Source organism: Theobroma cacao, chromosome 7 (genome assembly GCF_000208745.1).
Source record: "Theobroma cacao cultivar B97-61/B2 chromosome 7, Criollo_cocoa_genome_V2, whole genome shotgun sequence".
Classification (NCBI taxonomy): domain Eukaryota; kingdom Viridiplantae; phylum Streptophyta; class Magnoliopsida; order Malvales; family Malvaceae; genus Theobroma; species Theobroma cacao.
This window is the reverse complement of record NC_030856.1, coordinates 5,822,833-5,835,827: the sequence shown is the minus strand read 5'-3', so window position 1 is coordinate 5,835,827 and position 12,995 is coordinate 5,822,833. Positions and strand designations below refer to the sequence as shown.

Below are 12,995 nucleotides of genomic sequence, written 5' to 3'. Positions count from 1 at the left end.
CCAACATAAATAATGTTTCATAAACAAAAAGATTGAGAATTAGACATAAGCATTAAAATTTAAACCAGAAAAAATATATCATTAACATTTTCATATTTCCAACCTAAGCAGAGTTCCAAGCTGTTTCTGCCAATACCTAACAAATCCTACTTCTTATAGCCATATTAAACAAAAAAGACTGCATAACTTTTGGTTTAGTCATATCTATTAACCACCCAAACTACATATACCATTCACGAAGTAAAATGTATCACATTACCATAAAATTAGATGAAACCCACCCATCACAGCTTTTGAGAACTCTGAAGCTACTCTTTTTCTATAGATATAGAATGCTATGAGACCTTGTCACTCCTCAACCACATTCACCAACTCATATTCAACTAGAGAGAGATTGTTGTCCTCCTTCACTACAAACTTTGCAGGCTCGGTGACCTCAACACGCCCCCATTTGTCAACTGCTAGCCTCATGGATCCCTTGAACATGTCAATCTTTGCATTGCGGAGAATAACAGTAGCACCCGGCTTCATCAGATCAACTATACATATAACAACGGAAACAAGTTGGAAGACTGCAATTGGGTAAAATAATTAAACCTTACATTACACATGCCATATAGAGCACTTTGCACGATGCTTTTATTTTAAGTTCTACCCAATCAAGAAATTCGTGGGATATGTATAAATTAATCCTCACAAACGACATGAACCTAAGTAGTGGTTTGATAACAACACAAACTGTCGTTGCAGTACGGTTTACCACATTCCATATATTGCACCATATATGCAAACACATGGTGCATACATATATTACTTTAGATTAGAGCATAAGTTATGATAAGCAAAGTGGAATGTTAAATGAAATTTCAGATTTACATCAATCATCAGAAGACCAATGGATTACTGGCCCAATGACATATCTTTCATTGCAAAATGCAGATGAAAGTAACTGAGCAACTAAACAGAGAATGCCAAAAGTTGCAAAAGCTACAAATACAATCCATCTTTGAAAGTAGTGTTACAACGCACACAACCAAAATCGAGTGTAGCAAATTAACATTACGAAGAAAAAGAAAAAAGAGGCCCCACAGCTGATTCTTAGCACATTATAATGTACCTAGTGCAACTGTTGCATCAAGTAGCATTAGCATATTCCTCAGTACAGCAGTATATGCTATTAAAGGCTTAGAAAACATAGGGATGGTGAATGTTCATTTGTCAAACAAGTATCTACCTTTATCTTTAATTCTAAATTTAAAGTGTTTTAAATCAGGATGAGAGATAATTTATTATCAAAACAGAGCCTGGAAGATTGTTAACAGACTTTCCTTATTAAGCAACCATGAAAATAGAAAAACAGAAGCAACTATAAGATTGAATGTCCACACTTGTCGATAGTGAAGGTTATAACAACTTACAGCCTTGAGTTTGCCCAACAGTTACGATGCTAGTACACTGACTTTGGAGACATAGTTACGACTCTAGCTTAAGTCTTTAAGATCTTCCATAATCATAATTAACAAACTATTCACGTTAAAGAACGGTTGACTGGGGCTGAACTTCAAGTGGATTACTCAAAAATCTATAATCATAGAAGTCTTTTTTTTTTTCTCTTAATTAATTCAGAGTTCAAACAAAAGACAACATAAAGCCCAAACTTTCTACCAAGAAGCCAGCTCTCTTCCTTTCCATATAGTTTAAACACATCAAAGTGGACATGCAGCTAATAAAACAATTTAAACCAATAAAAACCTCTAACCAAATCTAAGAAACAAAAAATGAAACCCAAAATGAGAACAAAGATGGACGAAATACAATATCCATGAGCATTAAAACTTTTAAACTGAATGGCTGCACCCAATTAGATGATTTAGTTAAGCTAATTTGACTAATGCAATCTCCATTCATTTTTCTTTCACAACCAGAACAGAAATCGCACAAAAAGAAAAATTGTAATTTCAATCCTCTGTTTTCCTTATCTGCTCTGTCACACGAAAAGAAGGGAAGAAAATGCCAATCACTCATTATTAAGGCAAGAACGCCATAAAGAATTGAACGAGAGTTAATGTTGCTGGATTGTAGTGATCATATAACAATTTAGTCACTTCATGTTGAACAAATTACTATTATAACCTAAATTCTGAACAAAGAAATCTAATTTGATTTGGTAAGCTAACAGCTTGCCCCAATAGAATAGGTTTAAGGAGCTACTGAAATAGGTTAGCTCCTCACAGAATTGGTTGAAGTATTTACTACTAAAGAAGCAAGCACCATGTAAGCGAGGGAAAGGCAAACCACTAGCGAGCACCATGTAAGGGAGAGAAGGGCAAACCACTAGCAGATTCAAGTAAGGACATGGTTTTACTGTTGCATGGTAAACTATGCCAGGACAAAAGCTCCATGTTTTACCCTTAAATATGCTTGATTGAAGTTATGAACTTCCCATTTTCCAAATTATATAGCATAAGCATTAAATAGGATCGTCTCTGTTTCCTTCTCTTCACCTCAAATTTTCCCACATAACAAAAACAATTTCACAAGTATTAGGAAGCTTATTCATTCTGATATAAGTTAACTACATTTTCTATTTTAATTTCCTTCTATACCAATCTCAAAAAGCAGGACACCAGGAGCCCATACTCCATTCCTTTCCCCCACTTTTTTATCCATATTCTCATCAACATACACAACCTTGTTCACACACAGGTGCTTCAAAAATCAAAACACCAAAAGTCAAAACTTTCATTCCCAATTCCAATCACCTCATTTTCCATCCATTTTTTATTCTCTCTCTTACATCCATTTCCGACATGATGCGCATGAAACAAAGTAAAACAAAAACATCAATAATTTTTATGTCCCCCAAACTTTAAAACCCTCATCCCCACATTCCCCATCAAATCCCATCGCCCTCTTTTCCCCTCTCATTTTTCCATTTTCCCACCAAACAAACAAAACCCATTTCACAAAACACGCATATAGAAAACATACTCATTCAAAACCCACATAAAAAAACCCATCTTTTTATATAACGAAACCACATATATACAACAAAAAAACCATCTTTTTACATACACTCAAATATGAAGAAACCACATTTCACAAAATATACCCACATAAACCACATATTTATTAAAAACTCACATTAAAAAACACACATAAAGACCAAAAAGAAAAAAAATCCTTATATAAAATGAAATAAAAAGACATGACATTTAAAATTCAAAAAACTTAAAAGATACCTTGATCATTACGAGCTGTGAAGATTATGGAACCAGTTTCATCCCCAATAAGGCACTCGGCGATGCGGGTTTGGCGGAGATGTTGGGAAACGGATCGACCCTTTTGTAAGACAACGTTGGAAGAGAGCACTTTAACAGTCAAAGTGTGGCCACTTGTCCCAGGCTTCAGTTGCTCCACTTTGGTGAACACTGGTTTCCTTAGCCCTGGTTTTGTAGCTGTTGCTGCATTGCTCTGTTGGGTCGCCATTGGAGAAAGGGAAGGCAAAAGAAAAGGAATAAATGAGAGAACCCTAAGGTTTTGAAGAGGAAAACGAAAGATTCGTTTAACAAAATTTTCCTTTTTCCTTTTTCTCTTTTGGGTTTCCTTCCCTTTCTTTTTCCTTTTTCTTTTATTCTGCATCGTTCATGGGTGTAATTAACTTTTATTAATTTTTATTTCGATAATTGAATTTCCAAACAAAAAAAGAAAATGTTTTTGATAAATGGAAATTAATTATGACAATTAAAATGAACTTGAATTAGCATTATTATTCATATGCTTCAGTTGTTAAGAAGGGGAAAAGGTTTTAGAGGAAATATGATGTGAAGAAAAATTAATATTATTTTTTTTGAAAAAGAAAAAATTAAGATTTTGGATTTAAGTATTTTTTTTTCTAAATTATTGATAAATAATATTTAAATGTTTGGTAACGGTTAATGAGTATCTTTAAAACTTATGAGTTACTTTCTTTTAAAAAAAAATATTATGACTAACTTTCCTATAATTTTACTGATAATATTCTTCCTTATTGCTTTAATTTCCTAGTCTTTAACTTTTAATTTAATAGATTATTGATAATTTATCATTCATATTTATTTTACAATCATTTCTTTTATTCACGGAGAAATCAATTTAATGAGAAATTAGTATTGGTACATGAAAATAAAATAAAAATATAATATATAAAATTTTTTAAAATATTTAAATAAATTTTTATTTTTTATTATATTTAATTAAATTTTTATATTTTTCTTGTGAGTTTAATAAACTCAATTGATTAAATATAATTAATTAAAAGTAAGATGTTGAAATGTTTTAAATAGTGACATAAGATGTCGATGTGACATGATAATATGATTACATAACATTTTAACTTATACATCAAAATTACACAAAATAATGAATTAATAATTTTTTGATTAGTAATAATTAATTGATCTAAGAGTTTAATTATTTGATTCAAAATAAAAATATAATAATTTAAAAGTAATAAAAAATAAAAATTTATTTTAATTTTTTTAAATAATTTAGAAATAATTTAAAACATTAAGCCAAAAAGAAATGCAAAAAAATTATAGCATTACTAGTATTTAGAATTTTTTTTATTTGAAGAAGGGAAAATAGCAACCCAACACTTATTTTTTTATTTAAAATAAAGATTTGAATCTTATTGCGTAAGAGACCGTGTATTAATTATTAATGAACTAAATATTTAGATGCAACTTAACACTCATTTTTTAAAATTGGTCACTATATATCAATTACATTTAATTATAAATTTTATAACTGCTAATAATTTTGAGTGTCATTAAAAAACTCTCAATACTTTATTTGCCATAGCAGAGAAAAATGAAAAGAAAACAAAAACAAAAGAACATCACATGTGAAGATAATTTTGAGGATTATTCACAAATATGAGTCACTTCAGGTCTTTAATTATAACATAAAAACAAATCCATAAGAGGTCTCAAGTCTCAACTACGAAGACAACAACACACCAATCTCAAGTCAACAAAACGACTTTCCGTCTCCAACTTTTACAGCATCAGACAGTAAATTAGAGACAATTCCACAGTTGGAAGAACTACACTTGGTCCCCTTGTGAAGAGCAGAAACAAATGGCAGTGGCTTCTTCACCTGGAAAAGAATGGAAGCAGATGAAATGCTGTTTAAGATCCCAAGGGAGCTTGATTTGATTATTGATGTAGTATGTTAGAATTCATTCAGATAAAAAGGCAGTCTCAGCAAGAAAAACAATGAAAATGAAAGAGAATCCAGTCCAGGGGAAAAAAAGATATCCAGATTTTATATATATAGGAGAACAACTGATTTATCTCAAGGCCTAAGGCATTAACATTCTGTGTACATATCAAAGAGACATGATTTACTTTGATCTTTCTTGCCTATTTCTTGTATTGTATCATTGTACATAAACTTGTAAAGCGAGCCATGATCAAGATACCAATTTAGCTTCCAAAACTCAATTTTTGAAGCAAAAGATTATCAAAAAGCAATGCAAAAAATTGAAATGCAGCAGCTGTCAGCCATGTTTTAACAAGGCTAGTTCAAAACAGATTCCATTTTGCCTTACCTTGATGTTGCAATATCCGAATGAATCAATGGCCACAACACCCTGTAAAAGAGAATGTCAGTCTCACTGTTTTGTGTGCATCGCTTTAGTATGTTTTCCTTTTTTAAGAAAGATTCAATCCAATTCTCTCACTATAAAAATACATGTATTTATTGTTAAATCAAATACTAAAATACATCATGTCACTTGTACTCACAAAGAAGAATAAATTTTAAAAATGAAATTGTAATAGTATAAAAAAAAAGCACTTTAACGTGATCTAATTGTACTTTATGCATTATTATTTAATTTTATTGATAATCTGAACCTATTCATCACACTTCAACTTTTTAATTTTATAAAAATAAAGAATTGAGAACTGAGATAGAAATAGAATGTCAAATTTCTATCATAAAAATAAAGAAAAAAGTAGAATGTAGAATGAAATTTACAATTCCGTCTGGGGACAACATTAGACTTGTGCCCATTCAAAAATCTAGTAATAATAATAACAGTAAATATTAAAAGTTAAATTATTAGTTTAAGGTTAACCTCCTAGGCCAATTACCTGTGCACTTAATCTTAAGTAAAGATTTTTAGTGAAAAACAAAGTATCAATTTCACATATTTTTGCAGCTAAATGACATTAAAAATAGGTTTTCTACATGCAAAACAATAGTAATTCTAGATTACAATTAAGCAATTTCTGGAACAAAGATTATAAAGTTACCTCACAATGATAATAATTCGTTACCCACAACGGTGAAATTCGATAGAAGGAATATGTTGGACTTTGTAGAAATCTTCTCCTCCTTCCACCAGTTTATCTTTGAATGCCTTTGGCACCCATCCAATCTCCAATTTTCGGAGGTTTGTAATGAACCTCAATCCATTCGGAAGCATCTTCAGGTTCTTGCATTCAAAGATCTCCAAATGGCGTAGAGCAGGCATGGCTCCTTCATCCACCTTCCACTCCTCCAAATTGTGAAGCCGATATATGCTTAGGAAATCAAGCTTCACAAAACTTTGTGCAGAGCAAGCCATTTCCTTTCCAGTGAAGGCATCCTCACGGACTTTAAGAATCCTTAAGTTAGGTAGCCTTCCTAATGTTGGCATTGGATCTTCAACAAGGTTGCAGATACGCAAGTATATAGAAGCAATATTTGAAGAGAAGTGATGGTACTCTGGCAACTTCCCTATCTTTAGAACTAACCTCAACTCATAAATATTAGCACATCCGAAAATGAGGTGTGTCAAATGTCTTGGGTCTGGTATTTCAATACTCTCAATAGTTAAGGTTAAAGACCGAAGAATATTATTGTTCCCAAGTATAGCAGGATTCTTACCCAAATCCTCAAAATCTTCAATATGGAATGACCCAAATATCTGCAAGTCCCTAAGATTCATCATGTTCTGAAGATCTCCAACATAACAATTCCTCGTGTTGAAGTTCACAAGCGTTAAAAGGTTTCTCAAAGTGCACAACTTCAACTTGGTCTTAGGGTCACAATGCTGTGGGAGATAAAGATGTCTTAATTGTTTCATCCTCCATATTACATTAGGTACATGAATAGGTCCACCAACGTCTCCATTTAGATATACAATTCTTTGAACTCTTAGATCCAAGGTTTGCAAGCACCTTAAGCTGCCTAGAGATGCTGGCAACTTTGGCATAAAGAAACTTAAATCCTTTAAACACAAGAATCTCAAGTGGATTAGATTACCTATATCACAGGGTAACTTGATTCCCGCGTCATAAACTCTTCCTTCAAAATATAGGACTCTGAGAAATTTGAAATTGTTGAACATGTATGTCCAAAATCTCCACAATATATATTTTGTCCAAAGTATGAAGATACGGGAAAGTGGGTCTAGATTCTCACTATGTTCTAGAATGTAATTTACCCTCTTTATCATCTTTGGGTCTGTAAGCGCTTCAGTTTGATTGTTCCAAACTTCAAAGAAGAACAAAAATGATCTAAGATGGGGATTTTTAATGCATTGAACTTGAGGAAATACATGTGCAGCAACTCTACGGACTCCACGAATTGTGGATGAGGAAATATCTTTTCGAAATTGATTTCCACTTGAGTGATCAATGATGCAAAGAAAGTTTTCTTGTTTTGCCTTTAACAAGCAGAGATCCCTCATGAGATCATGCATGTGCAATGTTTTGATCTTCAATAATGCATCTCTTTCTCCAACTTGAATCATGCACCTTTCTGCTAGCTCAATTAAGTAATTTTCTGCCACATCTTCTACAATTTCCTCTCCATTTCCTTTATTTTGATTTGATAAAACAATACCTTCTGCAATCCACAATTGAATCAACCTTTCTGCAGATATCTCGCAATCTTCTGGAAAATGACTTAAATAAAGGAAACATGATCTTAAATAGGGTGGCAAATCGTCATAGCTTAATTCTAGTACATCCTCAACCCCTTGGCCTTTGCCTCTCTTCAGGTATGACTTGACATTTTTAGACACCAGTTGCCATTCATTTAATGAATTCTTTGTAGCCAAAATTCCTCCCAACACAACGATGGCTAAAGGCATCCCTCCACAATGTCTAACTATATTCTTTCCAAACTCTTCCATTTTTGCATCAACTTCATTTCCTGTAAAGTAACTAGAAAATTTAGTAATTGCAACACCAAATTAGGAATCAGATAATTATATATAGATGGTGAGACTATTTTTGCTAATCTAAATAGTTTTTGTTCAGGTTCATGGACTTCTTTTAGACATTAATAATTATATGAATACCGCTTCACTTAGTTTATATGGTTGACATGGTGGGAGCTAGAAGTGTTCACTAGCGGGTATCCAGCCCGGGCCAAACACCTTTATACTCAAGGTAAAATAACTATAATTGCAATAACGATATAAATATAAATATAAATATATATATATATATATATATATATATATANAATAATAATAATAATAATAATATATATATATATATATATATATATATATATTGTATACCTGAAGAATCTCTGTTAGGAAATGCGATTTTCTGAAACAATTTCCAACTGTTTTCTTCATTTAAACAGTCCAATTCATGCAGGTAACTTGTTCTATTTACATGTGAAGCCACCTCTTTGTTGCGAGAAGTGAGCAAAAACTTGCTGCTTGTCTCACTCTTTGGGAACGCAGGTTTTATACTATCCCAATCCTGAATGCTCCAAAGGTCGTCGAGTACCACCAAACATTTGTTATCCTTCAAGAAGTTAAACAACATCTCTGCTAAATCTTCCTCTCTCTTCCTCTTGACCTGGTCCTTGTCCATAATCTTAAGACCACAGAGAATGTCTTCCCAGACTTTTCTCCTTTGGCAATGCTGAGAGACATATACCCAAACCAAGTGATTAAAATGACCTCTAACCAGGCTGTGATGGTAGACCTTTTTAGCAAGAGTAGTCTTCCCCAGACCACCCATTCCACATATGCAAACAACTTGGTAATTCCTTCCGGCCTCATCAATAATGACCGAGACCAATTCCTTAATTTTATCATTGAATCCAACAATATTATCTTCAACATCATGAGGAAAAGATCGCCTCGACTCTAGTTTTTCATAGGAAGAACTTGACCCTTCTCCATCCCTTAATTCCTTTATCCCATACGTCTGTAGGCGTCGCGTCAAGTCAGTGATTTTGGTTATGATTTCTTCTATCTCAGACCTGATCCTGTGGAGCATCCATTCTTCATTCAAGATGCAAACAGATCTTTTGACGGCATTTGAAAAACCTCCTTTCCTCTTGGACCCGATCCTCAGAGCAAAAGTCTCGACGACATCCTCAGCATCATATGCAAGATCTCTTATTTCAGAGACCCAAAGACGCACGCTTTCACTCTCACCTCGTCTAGCATCTGCATCTATTAAAAAGCTTTGCATCCATTTAAGCTCCGTTTGCAAACGATCAACTTGCTCCTCCACTCCCCATAGGGATGTTGCCTCTTGAGTTAGAAGCTCACCAATCCTTAGGATAACAGAAGACACATCAGACCAAGCCATGTAAATCCTGCAAAAACAGTTTTTTGGTATGTTTGGAAATATGTACCAGTTTAGCTTTTATTGGACTAGAAAAATATAAGTTGTAACATAAAAAAGAAAAAAGTGAATATTTAATTTAAAATGAGAAAGAGTACAAAAGTGCATAACGTGTGAAAAGTGGGGATTGGGCCACAGAGAGAGAGAGAGCATTCATAAATGGAGGAAAGTTGGAAGAAAGAGGAGTAAAAAATCCAAAATAAGAGTCATTGCATAGAGGCTCGGGGAAACCATCACCACTCTTACTTTATTGGAAAACAACCACTTGGAAAATGAGTGTAAGAAACATTTATTACTCAAGAAAGACTTTTAAAATGAGTGGAAGACTGACCCCAACTCATATTTATGATAATTTTAACAGAACAATGAGGATTTGGTAGAGCCAAAATACAGCTAATTATATGTAACTATAACTGCTAATTATATGTAACTCCAAATATTGTTTTCAAGCATTGGAAATAAAAACTGAAAAATACAGCATATTGAATATAAATGTAGCAAACCCGACTTTACAATAAAAAATGAAAATAATAGCAAACCAATCATGTCAACAACAATCCACACAATAGAAGATAGTACAAGACAATTTCACATCTCCAACTTTACAATATCTGACACCGAATATTTAGACATTTATTCCATAGTGTTGAAACAACTACATTTGGTCCCCTCATGAAGAGCATAGGAAGAAATGCCAATGGCTTCTTTTTCTGAAAAGGAAATTTAATTATGGCATGGTAAGTAATTATGTTATGGAGAATCTCTCTCTGGAAATATAATATTTTGAAACGATTTTCACCTATCTCTATCTTTTAAGCATCGCAATTCGTGCAAATAACCTCTTGTATCTGCATGTGAAGCTACTTCTTTGTTGTGAGAAGTAAGCAATATCTTGCTACTTGTCTCCCTCGTTGGAAGCCCAACTTCAGATTATCCCAAGCACCAATGCTCCAAATATTATCAATTATCACCAAACATTTTTTATCCTTGAAGAAATTAAACAACTTCTCTGCTAACTCTTCATCCCTCTTTTTCCTATCCTCTTTACCCATAATGGTAAAGCTAGATAGAATTCCTTCCCATACATTTCTTCCTTGGCATTGCTGAGAGACATATACCCAAGCCAAGTGTTTAAAATGATTTCTAAACTGTCTATGATGGTAAATCTTTTTAGTCAGAGTGGCCTTCCCCAGATCATCCGTTCCACATATTGACACTACCCGGCTATGACTTTCCTCATCAATAAGAAGTGAGACCATTCTCTTAATATCACCATCCAATCCAACAATATTATATTCAACAATATGAGGATAAGACCGCTTTAACTCATGCCTTTCGTAAGAAGAACTTGGCCCTTCTCCACTCCTTAACTCTTTCATGCCATATGTCTGCAATTGTCGTGTCAACTCAGTGATCCTTGCTATGATTTTCTCTATCTTCGACCTGGTTTTGTGGAGCATCCATCCCTCCTTCAAGATGCAAGCAGATCGTTTGACGACATTTGTATTCAATTGGTTAGTGTGAACAATAGGCTCCACTTTCAGCCAAAATTAAGGTAGCTTTGTTGGTGCCAATGGACAATTTGGGCCTATACGTTGATTGCTTTGTCTTTATTAATTTCTATATACGCTATTAGGCATGATTAAGTTTTGGAGAATTATATTAAATGAGAAAATATTAAATAATTCGAAATATATTCGTTTGTGTCAAACTTTTAAATTTTGAGATTATATTATTTATACATAGTTTCATCATTTTTATTTTTTCCATTTTCAAATTTAAACAATTTAGCACATTTTAAATAAAATAATATATAAACTTTTCGATTTTAAATATAATGTCTATCTTATTATTTCAAAATATTTAAAAAAAAAATTCACTCCCACAAAATTGAAAACATTTTTCCAAAGTCGTCCTAAACTGAAAAATGAAATATGAACTTGACAACTTTTAGTTTTTATTAGGCTTAAAAAATATAAGTTGTAAAATAAAAAATAAAAAAGTGAATATTTAATATAAAATGAGAAAAATATTAGGGAATAGAGGGAAGGAAAAAGGAGAGAGTAAGAAACTGTCAAGTGTGAAAACATTAATTTTCGAATTTAAAATAGAGATAGTGGAAGACTAAGAAACCATCACCAATCTTATTTAACTGAAAAAGAAAGACTTGGAAAATGAGTGAAAAAAAGAAATATTATTTAAAAAAAAAACAAAATAAGAGCCATTGCATGGAGATTCGGAGATGGTGGCAGACACAGAAACCATCACCGTTCTTATTTTATTGAAAAAGAAAGACTTGGAAAATGAGTGGAAGTCCCAGTTCATGGTAGTTTTATAAATATAATTTTATATCTAAAATTAAGGTAAATATTCTAATATTTTTAAGTTTTAATCATAATTTCATGTAAATTTATTAATTTTCAAAATTTACAATTCATCTTAAAATAATATCTTTTGTTGGACACACAAATATAATCATTAATTAATCGTTAATATTTTCATTAGTTTAATGACGTAATAATATTTTAAGATAATTTTACTTTTCATTAATTTTAAAAATTATCACTATATAAATTATAATTTTTATTTTTAAAGTTTTTTCTCTCTTTTACAAAAAAAAAAAATCTCTCGACTCGGCCATCCTGCGACCGGTGGCACTCCCTAAAGGAGCCTAATCTGGTGCTCCCCTCCCCTAAGGAGCACCAAGGAGCATGATCTGACCGAATATGGTGCTCCTTGACCAGATCCGACATTGGAGTTGCCGATCACAAGGTAGTCGACCGATGAGAGGGACGGTATAGAGATTTTTTTTGGAAAAGAGTGGAGATAGAAGAGTATTTTAGATATTTTATATTTGTCCATTAATATCGTTTATATGTTTGGGACAGACTATTTATTTTGAAAACTGATAGACTCACATAAAATTATAACTAAAACTTAAAGGTATTATGATATTTTACCTTTAAAATTATGGGTTAAATTATGAAATTAGTCCTTATACTTTATCAAAGTAGTGAATTTAATCCATGTACACTAATTTAAAAAAAAAAAAGTTTCTATACTTTCTAAAATTAACAATGTTAGTCCAATTGTTAATAGTATTAAAATTTTTCTATTATTTATGTTGATAAGACATTTTTTATTAACTGACGTTGAATATGATGATGTGTTAATGATAATTTGACATTTTTTATTTGTTTCACAATATTGCTTTCACTGCTTTAAATTATAAAGAACATAAATTCTAGTCTTCTCTATCTCACAACATTTTTCCCCCAAATCCCAAAAATCTATTTGCATTTTAAATATATTTTTTTCCAATCCTGTTTAAACCATTAGTTTACATTAGATAACTTCAAGTCA

General features: G+C 32.2%; 2 protein-coding genes across 3 annotated transcripts; both read right to left on the bottom strand.

Annotated features, from left to right (window-relative positions):
- Window positions 33-3,643, bottom strand: LOC18594076 (uncharacterized protein At4g28440). The gene is made up of 2 exons (XM_018124524.1): window positions 3,243-3,643; window positions 33-539 (listed from the first exon to the last, which is right to left on the bottom strand). The coding sequence occupies exons 1-2, from the start codon at window positions 3,640-3,642 to the stop codon at window positions 349-351; spliced, it is 591 nt and encodes a 196-aa protein (XP_017980013.1). The 5' UTR covers window position 3,643; the 3' UTR covers window positions 33-348.
- Window positions 4,916-9,617, bottom strand: LOC18594075 (probable disease resistance protein At1g58602). Of its 2 annotated transcripts, XM_018124494.1 has the most exons (4): window positions 8,564-9,617; window positions 6,327-8,190; window positions 5,594-5,635; window positions 4,916-5,139 (listed from the first exon to the last, which is right to left on the bottom strand). In XM_018124494.1, the coding sequence occupies exons 1-4, from the start codon at window positions 9,594-9,596 to the stop codon at window positions 5,136-5,138; spliced, it is 2,943 nt and encodes a 980-aa protein (XP_017979983.1). In that variant the 5' UTR covers window positions 9,597-9,617; the 3' UTR covers window positions 4,916-5,135. The 2 variants fall into 2 exon arrangements, with proteins under 2 accessions (XP_017979983.1, XP_017979984.1); XM_018124495.1 differs by lacking the exon at window positions 4,916-5,139 and having other exon boundaries at window positions 6,303-8,190.